Genomic DNA, 19,820 nt, shown 5'->3' on the forward strand with positions numbered 1-19,820 from the left:
CCACTGCTTATTTTATACCTTTGTGCCATGTTTTCCATGTTTTAACGTTTTTCCTCACAGTTATTTCATTTTTTAAATAAATACATTTAAATAATCCCTATATTTGTTATGTTATGAACATTTTTACACCTGTATATTTGAATACTGTTAATTTATTCAAACATTTTCGAAGGTCACAGTGATTATTAAAAAGGTGCTTTTAAACACAAACATACTGCGGATAAAATCCACACAATACTGTGTGTTACAACAGTTGAACAGTCAGTGATGCTTGACAAATTAAATATGCAAAGACCATACAAACATCTTATTAAAGACGGCAACATGGAACACATTGTAATTTTTTTTAAAATACCGTTTAAAACAAAAAACACTTCATTTGGACAGTTCCTTCAGATTTTAAATAAAAGTCAGAATTATTGTTTTTTCCTTTGTCAGAAATGTATTTAAACAAGCTTGCTAAAATGCATAAAAAGGAAGCCTTAAAATACTGAAATTCCAATAAATAAATAAGTCAATAAATAAATAAGCTCACCTCCCAAATTAGCAGAACAATATCTGCAGGCTGACTGACCGTCCTCATTTATTCTCTCTATTTGTTGGAAAAATAAATACCCCATAACCTTTATCTTTACCTATAATTTTCTTTAACCCTCAGTTTGTGGACTGCTGACTTGCTTATTTATCATTGTTTTACTTGCTCTTTCACTTTTAATTTCTTCCTGTCTTTCTGCCTTCAAATTCCCTTACTCAAATCCCAAACCCTGTGGCCGTTGAAATTTGAAGCTCGCTACTATAATATTGCTTTGTTTCCACACTTTCCAGTGTTACTACAGTATTAAAATAGAAAATAATCACCTGTGGGGAGATGAAGGCACACCTACTCTTATTAATGGTGATTTGTTGTGTTTTTTTCTGCTAATGTAAAAAAAACAACTATACCATACTCAAATGTAAACAATACATACATGAAAAATGATGATGCGAATTAGTCTCATGAAAACAAATACTGTAAATATGGATAGAGGGATGTGGAAATTTCAAGCCCACCATAATTGGTTGCGTTGACAAAAATTTACTCCAGCAGCCACAAGACATTGTACATACATGTCCTTTAAAACTGACTTTGAAATAACCTTGCAAAACAGTTGTATTTGTAAATTGAGACAATGTTGATGTCCAACGTTGGATCCACGTTGTTGTTTGGGAAATGACCACATTTCAAAGGTCAAATCAACGTCACAACCTGACATTAAATAAACATCAGCATGTTGTTTAAACGTTGTGTTGTAGAATATTGGTTGGAAAATGACCAAAATTCAATAGTCAAATCAACGTCAAAACCAACTTTGATTAAATGTCGTCAAAAAGCATGTCGTTTCAACGTTAGGTTTGAGTTGCTCAACGTCAGGACCTAATTTAATAAGTTCTCAGCATTGTTATAATGTCTTGTGCCTGCTGTTTGAATAGTGAAAATCTGTGAAATAAAACCAGCTTTATGACAAATGTCGTTTTATAATGATTTTGGCATCGTGTTGTGTCATTGTAAGTAAGGCAGCCGCTGTCAAAGCAAATGTTAACAGACAATCAAACATGAAGCTATACTTTCTTGTGGAAAAAAGCTTTTCGTCGGTTAATTGAAGCGTGAAAAGCCATTTGGTTGCAGAGGGCGAGGGTGGGGAATCTTGAGCCAACAGTGCCCTTTGAGACCCTAAGGGCACAGAGATGAAGGGCCATATAAATAAACTTTTAATTGATCATGTGGCCAACTGAAACCAAGACAACTTTTTGAATGATACCTTTTATATTTGCATATAGGATGACTATTTTCTAGCTATTAATATAAAACATTGTCATACTCAAAATGTAAACAATAAAGTAATTGAAAATTAGGATACCAATTAGTCGCATGTAAACAAATAAATATGGCTATATCCTAGGCTACATCATCCTATATGCAAATATAAACCACGCAAGTCAAAAAAATTGTCTTGGTGTCATTTGGCCACATGATAGCACTGTTGGTTCAACTTTCCCACGTTCTCCCTCTGCAACCAAATGGCTGTTCACGCTTTGATTAATTGGCGACAAAATATTTTCTAACTATTTTGTAAAATATGTCTTATATCCGGGTTAACACCGATTTTGTTACATAAAAGTGACAAAATATGCATTAAATGTAAATTAATATTTTTTTGACTGAGCGTTATGCCATTAGAGGGTACCTAATGTTGTGGCCAGTAAGTCGATATGTAACGCTACAACTTTCCTGTCTGCATTTCTGTTCATTCACTTTGTCAAATTAGCTCAAAACGACATCACACACCTTCAGCTCCTTAACGTTTCTTAACCCGCCTGCTCGCCATCGCTCTCTTCACACCTGACAAAGCCTTTTATAATCTGAAAGTAATCCTAGGAGCTGATGATCTGACCAGACCAGGTCTCATGCTTGGTTCCTGGATTCAGGTGGGTGATGACCACCTCCACCGCTTGGATCTTCTGGTTCTTGGGTGGAACGGCACACACCTTGTACGTCACTTCGTCTCCTTCCACTGGCACATATTCTCCCTCGATACTGTCAGAATCAGAATAAGATCCATGCGTCAATGTACAATATGAAGAACTGGCAAAATAGTAATTCATTGATTTTCTTTCCAAAAATAGGCTGTTATTTTTCAGAAGGGAAAACTATTTAATTTACCATAAATCGGCAATCATTTATAAACAACTATCCAACAAAAAAAATGTTGGTTGAAATTGTGTGTTGATTCTGAAAGGTTGAAGCTTAACTAATTGAAAGAACGTTTGCCAGATAGCATCCGGAACTGTAATAATAGATACGACTCTTAGGTTTACCAGCATCATGAGCTACGATAAAATAACGTTACAAACAAGGTTCAAGAAAAGCAACAAACAATTTGCAGTCATGTTGTTGCTATGATACAACATACATTTAATCTTTATGTATGTATACATATACATATATGTATACACATATATATATCCATTTATGCATCCATTGAATTGCTGCAGGGCATATAGTATGCGCCTGCCTTGAATTACTGCCGGGTCCAACTCGCTTCGCAAAATAATTAGCGCATGCTTAGTATTACCGCCTGGTCAAACTCGTGACGTCACGAGTGACACTTCCCCTGTCATCATTTTTAAAATGGAGGAGGCTGATTTCAATACCGGTAATTTGAAATCGCATAAAGGGAAGGAGATCAAGAGCTATTCAGTAGGATTTAAGGTCCAAGCTTATATAACACTCAATTTTTTACTGCATGCCTTTGGTAAGTTCCCGGAGTGAGAAGAGGTTTTAAATTAATTAGCGCCATGGCGGCAATTCAAGGAAATACGGTGTATATATATATATATATATATATATATATTGTGTATATATATATGTATAAATATATATACGTATATATATATATATATATATATATATATATATATATATATATATATGTATGTGTACGTACAAACCCCGTTTCCATATGAGTTGGGAAATTGTGTTAGATGTAAATATAAACGGGATACAATGATTTGCAAATCCTCTTCAACCCATATGCAATTGAATGCACTACAAAGACAAGATATTTGATGTTCAAACTCATAAACTTTATTTTTTTTTTGCAAATAATAATAATTAACTTAGGATTTCATGGCTGCAACACGTGCCAAAGTAGTTGGGAAAGGGCATGTTCACCACTGTGTTACATCACCTTTCCTTTTAACAACACTCAAACGTTTGGGAACTGACGAAACTAATTGTTGAAGCTTTGAAAGTGGAATTCTTTCCCATTCTTGTTTAATGTAGAGCTTCAGTCGTTCAACAGTCCGGGGTCTCCGCTGTCGTATTTTATGCTTTATAATGCGCCACACATTTTCGATGGGAGACTGGTCTGGACTGCAGGCGGGCCAGGAAAGTACCCGCACTATTTTTTTACAAAGCCAAGCTGTTGTAAAACATGCTGAATGTGGCTTGGCATTGTCTTGCTGAAATAATCAGGGGCGTCCATGAAAAAGACGGCGCTTGTAGCAGCATATTTTGTTCCAAAACCTGTATGTACCTTTCAGCATTAATGGTACCTTCACAGATGTGTAAGTTACCCATGCCTTGGGCACTAATGCGCCCCAATACCATCACAGATGCTGGCTTTTGAACTTTGCATCAATAACGGTCTGGATGGGTCGCTTCCCCTTTGGTCCGGATGACACGATGTCAAATATTTCCAAAAACAATTTGAAATGTGGACTCGTCATACCACAGAACACTTTTCGGCTTTGCATCAGTCCATCTTAGATAATCTCGGGCCCAGGGAAGCCGGCGGCGTTTCTGGATGTTGTTGATAAATGGCTTTCGCTTTGCAATGCAGAGCTTTAACTTGCACTTACAGATGTAGCGACAAACTGTATTTAGTGACAGTGGTTTTCTGAAGATTTCCTGAGCCCATGTGGTGATATCCTGTAGAGACTGATGTCGGTTTTTGATACAGTGCCGTCTGAGGGATTGAAGGTCACTGTCAATCAATGTTAGTTTCCGGCCATGCCGCTTACGTGGAGTGATTTCTCCAGATTCTCTGAACCTTTTGATGATATTATGGACCGTAGATGTTGAAATCCCTAAATTTCTTGCAACCGCACTTTGAGAAACGTTGTTCTTAAACTATTTCACTATTTGCTCACGCAGTTGTGGACAAAGGAGTGTACCTCGCCCCATCCTTTCTTGTGAAAGACTGAGCATTTTTTGGGAAGATTTTTTTTATACCCAATCATGGCACCCACCTGTTCCCAATTAGCCTGACACCTGTGTGATGTTCCAAATAAGTGTTTGATGAGCATTCCTAAACTTTATCAGTATTTATTGCCACCTTTCCCAACTTCTTTGTCACGTGTTGCTGGCATCAAATTCTAAAGTTCATGATTATTTGCACAAAAAAAATGTTTATCAGTTTGAACATCAAGTATGTTGTCTTTGTAGCATATTCAACTGAATATGGGTTGAAAATGATTTGCAAATCATTGTATTCCATTTATATTTACTGTACATCTAACACAGTTTCCCAACTCATATGGAAACGGGGTTTATAAATGATATATGGGTTGTACTTGTATAGCGCTTTTCTACCTTCAAGGTACTCAAAGCGCTTTGACACTACTTCCACATTTACCCATTCACACACACATTCACACACTGATGGAGGGAGCTGCCATGCAAGGCGCCAACCAGCACCCATCAGGAGCAAGGGTGAAGTGTCTTGATCAGGACACAACGGACGTGACGAGGTTGGTACTAGGTGGGATTTGAACCAGGGACCCTCGGGTTGCGCACGGCCACTCTCTCACTGTGCCACGCCGTATATACTGTATATATGTATGTGTGTGTATGTATATATATACATATACTGGGGTGTAACGGTACGCAATAATTTCGGTTCAGTACGTACCTCGGTTTAGAGGTCACGGTTCGGTTCATTTTCGGTACAGTAAAAAAACAAAAACAAATATACATCTTTTGGTTATTTATTTACCAAATTTGTAAACGATGGCATAACATACATATACACACAGGGTCCATTGCCAGGGTTAATGTGGTCAACATATATAAAATAAAAACTAAATAAGATAAGGATCAGAATGTCAGGATGGGGGGGTTGCAGCTTGCTGCGGGGTCGTTCTCCCAGGAAGGTAGACAGACTACTCAAAACATGGCGTTCAGGTAAAAACATGATTTAATTTTAACTAAAAAAAAGGTACAAACAAAAAGCACTCGCTGCGGAGGCACAACTTGGGTAAACAGACAAAACTAACACTTTAACAAACTATGAACATAATGGAAATAACACTTACTATGGCTGGACAAGAGTAGCTAGGACTTTAGCATGAAAAAACTGGTATGGACAAAGCATGAAAAGAAACACAATGACGCCAGGACGACCAACACAAAATGACAGGCTTAAATAGAGATGTGGTGATTGAAAGCAGGTGTGAGACATGACAGGTGAACTGATTGGTCGTCATGGTGACAAAACAGGGAGTGAAAAAAAAAAGGAACTTAAACAGTCCAAAGGTCAAACAGCACCTGGTATTCCTAGGCAGTCTCCCATCCAAGTACTAACCAGGCCAGATACTGCTTAGCTTCGTGAACAAACAAGATTGGGGATGCTCAGGGTAGTATGGCCATACACAATCATGATCAGACATGACAGAAAACAAAACATAATCCACACGCATGACACAGAATGGTTTCTTAACAAAACCTTTCTACATATAAAGTGCTTTTTTTGATTGATTGATTGAGACTTGTATTAGTAGATTGCACAGTACAGTACATATTCCGTACAATTGACCACTGAATGCAAACACCCCAATAAGTTTTTCAACTTGTTTAAGTCGGGGTCCACGTTCATCAACACCCCTCCCCCCCATCCCATCTTACATTCATGTGAGTGCAGTGTACACAAAGGGTGGGCAAACTACGGCCCGCGGGGCGGATGTGGCCCGGTCTCTTTAATCCGGCCCGCCAAATATTAAAACAGAATTGAGCAAAAATGTGTTTTGAGAATTGCCACAACAAAACTGACACTAGATTTGCATGCTCTGGCAAAAAAAGGTGATCAACAACACTCCTCCCACTAAAAAATAACGGAAGTGTTAACCCTTTAATATCATTTTTATGTTTCTTTGATGTTCTGATATGGTATTGTTAAAAATAGATGTAATATGATTAAAGTAGCCCATGTCTGAGAAGCCTACTCTGAGTTTCAACAGATATCATATGCTTTGAAATGCATCATGTGCTCGCATCGCCCGTCCGGCAAATTTCAAAAGCTAATGTGGCCCTTGGGCCAAAAAGTTTGCCCACTCCTGCTGTATACTGTTGAACCTGCTGAAGTTTATGTTGACAATTCATCGTGGGCCAAAGTGAATATGATCACGTCAGTGATCTCCGACCTCACAATTGTTCTCAGTGAACGGACAAAAACACATTTGTTTACATTTTCACTTCCTGTCGGTGTAATGTCCCAATACTTATGCGCTTTGAGTATCTAATAATAGAAAAGCGCGATATAAATCTAATCCATTATTATTATTATTATTATTATTATCAAATTGTGAACTTTAGGAAGTTGAACTTAACAATGCTGACTCACTCTGAGACGTGCACAAAGATGTCCTCTCCCCCGTGAGACGGCCGAATGAATCCGTGACCTTGAGAGCGGGAGAATTTTTTACACACACCTTTGAAGACGGGACCTGATTTGGCTCGTACTGTCCTGTACACAAATGCAGGGAGAAGTGAGGACGTGTGTGTGTGTTGTGTGTTCTTGTATTTCTACCCTTTTTGAGACATCAATGAAAAGTACCTTCCATATAAGGACAGGTGAACAAGTTAGGACATAAATCATGGTCCCAATACTGAAAACGATTGCATCTAAAAGAGAACGTCTCATTTGCCCCCCTGGTGATGAAATATATGAAAATTAGGGTGGTCCCAAAAAGGAGGATTTTTTCCAATTGATGGTGTGTCGGTTTTAAAAGTGCTCCCCCTCTGGTCAACATATGAAATAACAAGTGTGTGTAAGAAATTGAAATGCACCCCCTTTGGCCAAAATTTATTTAAAAAATAAAATAAATATGTAAGCCTACTCTTAATTCTGTTGGAACTAAGAGTAGGCTTCTCAAGAGACATACTGTAATAACTTGAAGTAAATAATGAAGATTAAAAAACAATTAAATAAACACAAAATTATAAAAAAAAATAGAAATTAACTAAAAGCTTACCTTTTTTATATTTGCATATTATGTATATATTATTAAAGTTGTAAATACAAAGGCATTTTTCGGAGGTCTCAAGAAGGGAACAAATACAAGAGTGTGCATGAGTGCGTGTGTGTGTGTGTGTGTGTGTGTGTGTGTGTGTGTGTGTGCGTGTGTGTGTGTGTGTGTGTGTGTGAATGTGTGCAAGCAAAAAGCATGTTTGTGGTTTGTACTCACGCTGAATACGTGCGCGTGCGTTTGGTGGGCAGTGGGCTGGGAAGCTCTCCTCCCCCAAACTGGGGAGGCTTCCTCTCCTTCTCCTTCTCCCACACCCGGCTGCCCTCCCTCAAGAAGGGGAAGGACATTGGCAGCGATGTGCGAGGAGAGGCAAGAGGCAGCGCAGGGTCAGCGTCGTCAGACATCTCGACTTGTCTGAGAACTGTGTGCTTTTTTTTTTTTAATTGGTTTATGCACAAGAGAGTAGGTGGGTGAGCGCAGGGTCAGTCAGTCTGCATGACAACAAGCCTCTTCTTCATTTACTGGAATAAAAGAGAGACAGACACACAACAGATCAATACTCACATTATTATGTGCAGTTTTTTACACAGTCATTTTTTAAATTCACTAATAATATTAATATACATACTCATTTGTATTATATATAATACAGAACAGATGTTCCATTATGAAATATTTCTGGTAGTGATGACCCTATGTGTAATTCATCTGGAATTTGACTTTAGTTGTTAAACATGTATTTGTGGTATAACAGGCAAGGAGTCACGACACAGCTTTTATTCTTCACAATAGTTCTGTCACATGGAGTGTGTGCCTTAAAAGCAGGAAGCAAAAGTTTGGCTCCCACTGAAATGTGCACGTGTGAGGTACAATATATCTCATATAAATTGTGAAATTGTAAAAAAAAAAAAAAAATCTCAGTATTTTTTCACAGTAAAGTACTGTATTCAAAATGTTTACATTACAACAACAAATGACTGTTCAAATAATAAATATATATATATATATATATATATATCTATATATATATACATATATATGTATGTATATATGTATATGTATTTATATATATATATATATATATATATATACCCTTATATTCAAAGCAATTAACTGATATTTCACAGTAAAATGCTAATCATAGTCCTCCGTGATATCACAACAACTCTTTAGTTGTAACTATATTGTAAATAGCCGTAAAATCACAGTCTGCATTTGAAGTAAATTGCTGCAAATATATTTTACAGTAAATACTGATATAGGCTAAGGCACCCCCCCCCCCCCCCCCCCCTGTCCCCCGAAACACCAAAAGGGACAAGCGGTAGAAAATGGATGGATGGAATACTATAAATGTTACTGTAAAAGTGTAATGCAATTATTAGCTAATAATTTGCTGTGAATTTACAATGACATTTTTATATAATATACCGTATAAAAATGTACACATGATAATGTGTATATATATATATATATATATATATATACACATATATACATATATATGTATATATATACATACATTCATACATATACACACACATATATATATATATATATACACACATATACACACATATACACACATATATATACGTATACACATATTTATATACACACACATATATATATATCCATCCATCCATTTTCTACTGCGTATTCCCTTTTGGGGAATAAGCCTATCCCAGCTACAGACCGGTGGAAGGTTGTGCACCCTGGACAAGTCCCCACCTCATCGCAGGGCCAACACAGATAGACAGACAACATTCACACTCACATTCACACATTAGGGCCAATCTAGTGTTGCCAATCAATCTATCCTCAGGTGCATGTCTTTGGAAGCCGTAGTATTTATTTACTCAGGACCTTCGTATTGTGAGCTAGACGCACTAACCCCTCTGCCAACGTGAAGCCCACATACATACATATATACATATATATATATATATATATATATATATATATATATATATATATATATATATATATATATATATATATATATGTATATATATATATATACACACACACACATATATATATACACACACATATATATCCATATATATACACACACATATATATATACATACACGTATATGTATATATATATATATATATATATATATATATGTATATATACCTACACACACATATATAAATATATGGCGTGGATGGGGGCGTGGTTAAGAGGGGAGGAGTATATTTCCCCCTAGATTCACCAAGTCAAGTATTTCCTATATATATATATATATATATATATATATATATATATATATATATATATATATATAGGAAATAATTGACTTTCAGGGAATTCTGGTTATATATATATATATATATATATATATATATATATATATATAAAGAAATACTTGAATTTCAGTGTTCATTTATTTACACATTTACACACACATAACACTCATCTAGTCATTGTTAAGTTAAGGGTTGAATTGTCCATCTTTGTTTTTCTAACCATATGCATGTACAGTAGATGGCAGTATTGTCCTGTTTAAGAGTGTCACAACATTGCTGTTTAGGCAGACGAACTGCTTTACGGTAGACGAAAACGGACTGCTGTTGTTGTGTGTTGTTGCCGCGCTGGGAGGATGTTAATGAAACTGCCTAACAATAAACCTGCATAAGAAACCAAGAACTCGCCCTCGATTATTCTACAGTTATAACGTCATTGGGCAGACACGCTCTTTATACACGTCCATCAGGTCCGCATGGAGCTGGAGGGGCCGCGGTCTCCAACTGCGCCTGAATTTCGGGAGATTTTCGGGAGAACATTTGTACCGGGAGGTTTTCGGGAGAGGCGCTGAATTTCAGGTGTCTCCTGGAAAATCCGGGAGGGTTGGCAAGTATAAATACAGTCCACTTTTTTTTTTTTTACTTTTAACACCAGGCTGATAATAGCTGTGCTGTCCAGGTGTTATGTGTTGTTGCTTTTTTACACTTCTTATTAGCAAGTGTCATGCTGTGGTCTTTGCCATACTATGATTCTCACTTTTTTTTTTCTTATATTCATATTTTATTTTTAAATAAATTGTAAGAATAAATTTTGTATTCTTTTTTTAGATTGCGTAATTTTTTTTTGCAATCCTCCAGTCTGGATGCCTGAACGGTAGCATTTGTCCTCATCGCTCAGTGCCATGCCATGTCTTGTCATTGTCAATATTCCTTTGTGTGTGTGTGTGTGTGTGTGTGTGTGTGTGTGTGTGTGTGTGTGTGTGTGTGTGTGTGTGTGTGAGTGTGTGTGTGTGTGTGTACATTTTTGGGGGGTAAAACATTTTGTGTTGCAACTTGCCTGTGCACAAAAAGTGCTCTATGAATGAAATTTGATTTTGATTTGATTTAAAGTTGATGAATTTTACAGTCTTGTCTACTGTTGAGCCCTAAAAATTGTAAGAAATTATTTGTATTTATTAAACACTAGCTGTTTGATTGTAACGTACTTCTTAGTTGTAGTTTTGTTTACCAAAGTTGGAGATGTTGAAATCGCCATAAAAAATCCTTAGCATCTGTATGGCATTTTCAATGTATTGTATATTAGCATCAAGTTCAATTTAACAATTAATCTACGTTCCTACCCTCACCTGTGGTCATGAGTGAAGTGAATTATATTTATATAGCACTTTTCTCTAGCAACTCAAAGCGCTTTACATTGTGAAACCCAATAATGAACTTGCATTTTTAAACAAGTGTGGGTGGCACTGGGAGCAGGTGGGTAAAGTCTTGCCCTAGGACACAACGGCAGTGACTCGGTTGGTAGAAGCGGGGATCGAACCTGGGACTCTCAAAGTGGTTCCAACCGGGCTTTACCGCACCATGAGCTTTGAGTAATGACTGAAAGGACAAGATCACGGGTACAAGCGGCCGAAATGAGTTTGTTCCATCAGGCTCTCCCTTAGAGATAGGGTGAGGAGGTCAGAATAAAGCCGCTGTTCCTACGCATCAAAAGGAGCCAGATGAGGTGGTTTGACCAGATGCTACCTGCTACCGTCCGACCGGTAGCAGACCATGGGGAAGACCCAGCTGGCCTGGGAACGCCTCGGGATCCCCTGGGAGGAGCTGGACAAAGTGGCTGGGGAGAGGGAAAACTGGGCTTCTCTATTTAGGTTGCTGCCCCCGCGACACGACCTTGGATAAGCGGAAGAAGATTGATGGATGGATGAATGGACGGATTTGCATCGAGATAGGCTTCACTTTTCAAAATGCGCTTTCTTTTAGGCATACTGCCATGCAAAATTGTAACATTACTTTGAGACAGTCTACTATGACCACACCTAGCGGTTATTCCTGAAAACATGTTAAGTGAAAATGTACACCCTGAGAAGATGGACATTCAGGGTTTTCCAATTCAGAGAGCTAAGTCAAAATCAGAGTCAGTTACCATGGTAACCTACTCTGTGAACCAAAGGTTTTATTGAACCAACCTTACATTTTCCCTGTCTCCTCCCGCCTGATATACATAAAGCAAGCTGTCATACATGATGTGCCTTTTCCTTTGTAACCCAGTAAATGTTCAAACAATTGTGTGTGTTTGTTAGCCAACAAATAAATTGTTTATTTCAGATATTTAATAATATTGGATTTGTTTGATACAATTTAAATAAAACATAACCAAAAAAAAACTAAAGAGAAGCATATGTTTACTTGTTTCATCTGTATAAGTATTACAAACATATTTGCTATATCCTGCTGAGGACTGCAGCATCCTCCAAACTAATGGAAAAAGGGTCCACTTGTTCTCAGGAGGATATTAATTAAATTATCACTAACATAAAGTAAACTGGCAAGAGAATAATGCTTGTTAAGCAAAAGAAAAAAAAAATTTAGACTTTGGTTTAATCTGTTTTTGTCATAACTAAATTGTATTTCATGGTTTTTAATTAAATAATTGTTTTGGTATTTCATTGTTGTAAATATAAGTACCGTATTTTTCGGACTATAAGTCGCAGTTTTTTTCATTGTTTGGCCAGGGGTGCGACTTATACTCAGGATTACTTATGTGGGAAATTAATAACACATTACCGTAAAATATCAAATAATATTATTTAGCTCATTCACGTAAGAGACTAGACGTATAAGATTTCATCGGATTTAGCAATTAGGAGTGACAGATTGTTTGGTAAACGTATAGCATGTTCTATATGGTATCGTTATTTGAATGACTCTTACCATAATATGTTACGTTAACATACCAGGCACCTTCTCAGTTGGTTATTTATGCGTCATATAACGTACACTTATTCAGCCTGTTGTTCACTATTCTTTATTTATTTTAAATTGCCTTTCAAATGGCAATTCTTGGTGTTGGGTTTTATCAAATAAATATCCCCCAAAAACGCAAGTTATACTCCAGTGTGACTTATATATGTTTTTTTTCCTTCTTTATTATGCATTTTCGGAAGGTGCGACTTATACTCCAGAGCGACTTATACTTCGAAATGTGAGTTGTATCCCTTACAATGGGCAAAATAACATGCCAACAAGAGCTTAAATTTGGGATGTTCCGATCAGGTTTTGTGCTGCTGATTCCGATTCGGATCATCCACGAGTGAGATTAGCCGATACCAATACCAATCAGATGTATTAACAGTAAATGTTTCAACTTTTTATGATGAGTGCTTGTGACAGTATAACAATATCAACACAATATTCAAACTAGTTTCTTATTCTATTTTCTGTGTGTAAAACGTTCAGCCTTGACCTCCAGTGATAATGCTTAGAATGCAAAGAATTGCAGGAAGTGATTAGTATTAAATTAAGGGAGTGTCTCCACACTCTGTATAGAAACACATAATTAGCTGCTAGCTGCTTGTCAATTGAGGAATTAAAATTAAATACAGTGTTAGCCAGAGAGGATCGGCGGTCACAAACTTTTTCACAAAAATCATCCGATACTGATCGGTGGCCGATTGATCTGCACATCCCTATTTAAAATGGTAGATTATTTTTCTTGTTTCAATTAATATACATTCCAGATTTTATTACATAATACTTCAAAGTAAATTGGTCTAGCACAGTGATTTTTCAAACTGGTTTTCACCAAGTACCACCTCAGAAAACACCTGGCTCTCCAATAACCACCATAACGACCAACATTAAAATACAGTAGCGTAGTAGGCCAAAGTGTTCATTTAAAACAAGGTGTTTTTTGACAAGTATATTACGCACAGTTTGAACAGTAACACTGTGCTTCAATAGAGGAAAATAAAACACTGAAAGTGGTTACAAAAAATATAATAATCACTCACTTGTTTGTGTTTGCGTTAACTTTATATGTTAAATACAATTAAAACAGATAAGCAATATTGCTTTCAGCCATTTTTAAGTGATTATGTACACCTGGTACGACCGATAAAAGTACCAAACTCGGTACCCAGACCTTATCCATCAGTTTATCTATTTTTGGGAGCAGATGGTGCTCACATACATACATCTGTCAGCGACAACGATAAGTGACCTAAATAATTCAGCAACTGAGCCCTTTTATTGGCAGCGGGCTTTTTAGGTCCATCCAGGACATCATCGCGTCATGGTGGCGTGTCAGCATCGCCTGTGAGACTTGCAACATGTGCAATAATCATACATATTCAAACGTGTAATCAATCAATCCAAAACCCCCCATACTGTACGATGATTTGACCCCCTTAATACATGATAATTATATGATTATTCAAAGGTTAAGGTGTCCAACAACTTATTCACCGATTCTTCATCCATGTAATACATCACGATATCCTAAATGTAAACAAAAAAACATACGACCTACAATATCGATCGATACTGACGCTATCCCTGGATATCGACACGGTCGCGTGAAAGAAAGCGTCGCCCTGTTGTCTTCATCAGCATGTGGAGCACGTCAACGCGCATGCAACTCAAATGCAACGTTTCTCCGCTATAAAAACATGTCTGAAAGACAACAAGTATTTCACAACACTAAAAACCTGCCGAGGCACTTTCCTCCAGAACCTTCTGTCACTGTCCATACCGGATGGGGACGCAGAAAGAAGACCGTCGGTTCGTGTTAAATCCGCACACGCTTTCATTGTTTAGTTGTGAAGAGAGAAGACATCCGGGGTGTCGACAAGAAATGAGCGATCAACAAAAATCAACGGGTTCGATTCCGTTTACCCTCTCAAGCGACCGGGCGTTCAGTCGGAGGTGATCCGCAAGAGTGATGGCAATAAATCCGTGGAAATCCGTGGAACGTGATGGATAAACTGGGTCTATTTGGGTGCGGGTGCGTGTGTGAGTGAGTGGATTGGGAGGTGGATGGGTCGATCCAAATAGTCATATCATCGATGCGTTTGTGGTATCAGAATTATATCGATACCAGCATACTATGACCAATACTTTTCCCCGTTTATTTTCACTAATATTTGTGTTGTTATGTTTTAACAAACCACAAGTGAAAATCTTGTATTGAATATAGATTCCCGACACCAGTGGCTTTCAACCTGCGGTACGCGGGCTCTTTCTAGAGGAATTACTTAACCAAATATTGTAATGACGAGACTCGAGCCATTATCAATAGCCTTCAATGGAAGTCCGACAACTGTAGGCCATAGTTGATTTTCTCCTCTGTCCCACTCTCCCTTGTGGAGGGGGTCCAATCCGATGGCCATGGATGAAGTAATGGCTGTCCTGAGTCGGGACCCAGGATGGACCGCTCGCCTGTGTATCGGCTGGGACATCTCTGCGCTGCTGATCCGCCTCCGCTTGGGATGGTTTCTTGCTGGCTCTACTGTGGACGGGACTCTCTCTGCTGTGTTGGATCCACTTTGGACTGGACTCTCACGGTTGTGTTGGATCCACTATGGATTGAACGTTCATAGTATCATGTTAGACCTGCTCGACATCCATTGCTTTCAGTTCCCCTAGAGGGGGCGGGGAGTTGCCCAAATATGTTGTCCTCTCCAAGGTTTCTCATAGTCATCATTGTCACCGACGTCCCACTGGGTGTGAGTTTTCCTTGCCCTTATGTGGGCTCTACCGAGGATGTCGTTATGGTTTGTGTTGTGGTTTGTGCAGCCCTTTGAGACACTAGTGATTTAGGGCTATATAAATAATCATTGATTGATTGATGCCAAAATAAACACTTAAGACATAAACAGTACCGTCATTTCTACAACTTCCCCCATTCAAACAGAGTGTTACTGTCCTGGGCATGACGCTAAAGTGCACCCGGCAGTGGAGGGGCACCCCTTTACTACCGTCACCCCAGGTGGCCCATGGCAAATGCCTAGAACCTGACTGGCCCCAAGCCAGAGATACGGTGAAGACCTCAAGGGCGGAGCGGAAGACGGTAGATTTAAGAACTACCACAACAACTGCAATGGCGGACCACGACGGCTGTAATGGCGGGAGAAGGCTGCAGCAGAAAAGGGTCCCCAGTCGTATTGGACTCCATGCCACTGGACCTGACCCGATTCGGTCAAGGATTGTGTGGTGACTTTCTGTGCACCAGTCTGCCCCCTAGTTAAACAAAGTCATGCACAGGTATCCTCCATAAAGGGATACACCCCCTACCAGGAGGATCAACATACTCGTTGGAGTGACCGCCATAGATGATGACTGTTACAGTGGCCAAAAATATTAAATATACTTATTTTTGATTAATGCTTAGGCCTACTATGCTACTGTGTTTTAATGTTGGTCATTGCGGTGGTACTCGGAGAGCAAAGTGGTTTTCTGAGGTAGTACTTGATGGAAATTAATTTTAGACATATACAAACAGGTGGAATATTCCATCAGAGCATCTCTTAAATCCTAACTAATGTTGAATATATTAACAAAATAATCATTAAAATGTGAAAAGGTTTCAAACTGTAAATAACTCTACTCAAAAAGTGAATTGTAAAAACTTGACTGAGCTTTTGACTGTTTTTCAATGATATCAAATTCAATCCCTTTTGCACTATTAACTTACTTTCACTCCAATATTTGGACATAATGAAAGGGGATAAGGGGACATTTCATAATTGTTGTTCATGCCTAAAATTGTTATGTGTTATTTCGATGTAAACACACTAAAAGCTACACTATTGAGCTTGAACGACTTCCACAAAAAAAGCATCAGTATGGGGAATGCCATTGGTATTGGGTCGATACCAAAGTGAGCAGTATCGCCCATCCCCGGGGTGGATGCTGTTCATGCAGGCGGGACCAGACCGGAATTGGAGTGAAAGGAGGGAGGGCTAAACAAGGTTTGTTGATTCTAAAAATAAAACAATTCGTTCTTTGTTCATCACATTTAAAAGCAGATATGCTGCTTTTATTACAATGGCATTTATTAAACATCTTGTAAAAACCTATAATGATGGCATCACCGATTAAATAATGTAAAGTATGTTGACACCGGCTCAACAGCGCCACTGCAGGTTGCAGCTAAGTACTGCGTCCCCTTTAGCCCCGGCTGCTAATCAATCCCTCATAATGTATGCAGAGTAAGTTTTGAGCATCTTTATGATACAGTCTTGTATATCGATGAAGATTGTCATGTTTATTATTACTTGTTATTGTATCATGATGATTCTTCTAGCCCAGTGGTTGTCAACCTTTTTTCAGTGAATTACCCCCTGTGAACATTTTTTTAAATTCAAGTACCCCCTAATCAGAGCAAAGCATTTTTGGATGAAAAAAAAAGATGAAGTAAAATACAGCACTATGTCATAAGTTTCTGATTTATTAAATTGTATAACAGTGCAAAATATTGCTCATTTGTAGTGGTCTTTCTTGAACTATTTGGAAAAAAAGATATAAAAATAACAAAAAACTTGTTGAAAAATAAATAAGTGATTCAATTATAAATACATATTTCTACACATAGAAGTAATCATCAACTTAAAGCAGTGGTTCTCAAATGGGGGTACGCGTACCTCTAGGGGTACTTGAAGGTATGCCAAGGGGTACGTGAGATTTTTTTTAAATATTCTAAAAATAGTAACAATTTAAAAATCCTTTATAAATAAATATATATATATATATATATATATATATATATATATACATAAAATAATACTTCAACAAAATATTAATGTAAGTTCATAAACTGTGAAAAGAAATGCAACAATGCAATGTTCTGTATTGACAGCTAGATTATTTGTGGAAATGTTCCATAAATATTAATGTTAAAGATTTATTTTTTTGTGAAGAAATGTTTAGAATAAATTGATGAATCCAGATGGATCTCTATTACAATCCCCAAAGAGGGCACTTTAAGTTGATGATTACTTCTATGTGAAGAAATCTTTATTTATAATTGAATCACTTGTTTATTTTTCAACAAGTTTTTAGTTGTTTTTATATCTTTTTTTCCAAATAGTTCAAGAAAGATTACTACAAATGTGCAATATTTTGCACTGTTATACAATTTAATAAATCAGAAACTGATGACATAGTGCTGTATTTTACTTCTTTATCTTTATTAGGGGGTACTTGAATTAAAAACATGTTCACAGGGGGTACATCACTGAAAAAAGGTTGAGAACCACTGACTTTAAAGTGCCCTCTTTGGGGATTGTAATAAAGATCCATCTGGATTCATGAACTTCATTCTAAACATTTCTTCATAACAAAATAAATCTTTAACATCAATATTTATGGAACATGTCCACAAAAAAATCTAGCTGTCAACACTGAATATTGCATTGTTGCATTTCTTTTCAGAGTTTATGAACTTAAATTCATATTTTGTTGAAGTATTATTCAATAAATATATTTATAAAGGATTTTTGAAATTTCTTTTTATAATATTTTTTAAAAATCTCACGTACCCTTTAGCATACCTTCAAGTACCCCCAGGCACACGCGTACCCCCATTTGAGAACCACTGTTCTAGCCCAGTGATGGGGAACTATTATGAATGAGCCATTTTGCCCATCTAACAGCTCCAAATCATAACTTATAAACGTTTTTATTTATTTATAATACATTTAAACGTTCTCCTGTTTTCTTTTGGGGACATTTATTCAAAGTAAATATTTGTAATAGGAAAATGACGCCTCAGTGAGTGTGATTAACTGTATTGATACTGTGTCAGTGTTTCATTATGGTCATCCGCCATCTGCTGGAATAAAAAAACATTCACGACATTAGACCTGCAAATAACATTAGTCAGCCAGCAAATATAATTGTTTTTATTTTTAAACACATAGCTGTGCATAAATAAATATGAAAAGGCAAAAGTGGTCATGAACTATGTGCATAAATAAATATGAAAAGGCAAAAGTGGTCATGAGCTAAACGGTGAACCATAAAAGATTATTATTAACTTAGTTCCATTTAGATTGATGATGGAGACCAAAAAAACGATGTCAAACACCTTCCGCCTCTAAAACTGCTTTTAGTACGAACTGTTGCTTGTGAACCAAAATAAGTGCTTTGCGGTGAAACGACACAGCAGTTGTACAGAATCGGTCACGTGTTTATTTTTCCTAAAGTGACACACATATCGAGGCATGGAGAGACACCGTCTCACTCATTGTTTCATAAGGCATCATTTTACCGAGTTCTAATAAACATACCGCCAATGTCTCCGTCAGAACACTCACAGGCTACCCCTCACTTTCTCTTGCCTTCCGAGCGCTCTTAAAGTCACCAGTCAAAGTCAGCATGGATGCATTCACTGTCATACAAAAAGCCAGAAAATATAACGCTCTTTCCATAATGCACTTTTCCTCCACACCGGTGTTAAAAAAAAATGTCAATGAGTTATACCCGCCACAAACCCTTTTCTGGATCTTCCAGTTTTATTTTATTTAGTACCAAGGTGTTTTTAACCTTCAAACTACAAACCCCGTTTCCATACGAGTTGGGAAATTGTGTTAGATGTAAATATAAACGGAATACAATGATTTGAATATCCTTTTCAACCCATATTCAATTGAATGCACTACAAAGACAAGATATTTGATGTTCAAACTCATGAACTCAATTTTTTTTGCAAATAATAATTAACTTGGAATTTCATGGCTGCAACACGTGCCAAAGTAGTTGGGAAAGGACATGTTCACCACTGTTAT

General features: G+C 37.3%; 1 protein-coding gene across 3 annotated transcripts; it reads right to left on the reverse strand.

The window, feature by feature from the left end:
• Nucleotides 1-132: 132 nt before the first annotated feature.
• Nucleotides 133-15,069, reverse strand: csdc2a (cold shock domain containing C2, RNA binding a). 3 transcript variants are annotated; one of them, XM_061908961.1, is made up of 4 exons: nucleotides 14,929-15,069; nucleotides 8,005-8,306; nucleotides 7,161-7,283; nucleotides 133-2,575 (listed from the first exon to the last, which is right to left on the reverse strand). In XM_061908961.1, the coding sequence occupies exons 2-4, from the start codon at nucleotides 8,187-8,189 to the stop codon at nucleotides 2,413-2,415; spliced, it is 471 nt and encodes a 156-aa protein (XP_061764945.1). In that variant the 5' UTR covers nucleotides 8,190-8,306; nucleotides 14,929-15,069; the 3' UTR covers nucleotides 133-2,412. The 3 variants fall into 3 exon arrangements, with proteins under 3 accessions (XP_061764945.1, XP_061764947.1, XP_061764946.1); XM_061908963.1 differs by lacking the exon at nucleotides 14,929-15,069 and adding an exon at nucleotides 14,786-14,923; XM_061908962.1 differs by lacking the exon at nucleotides 14,929-15,069 and adding an exon at nucleotides 14,564-14,709.
• Between the last annotated feature and the right edge of the window lie 4,751 nt (nucleotides 15,070-19,820).

The sequence above is a fragment of the Nerophis ophidion genome, linkage group LG08 (assembly GCF_033978795.1).
Source record: "Nerophis ophidion isolate RoL-2023_Sa linkage group LG08, RoL_Noph_v1.0, whole genome shotgun sequence".
Taxonomy (NCBI): Eukaryota; Metazoa; Chordata; class Actinopteri; order Syngnathiformes; family Syngnathidae; genus Nerophis; species Nerophis ophidion.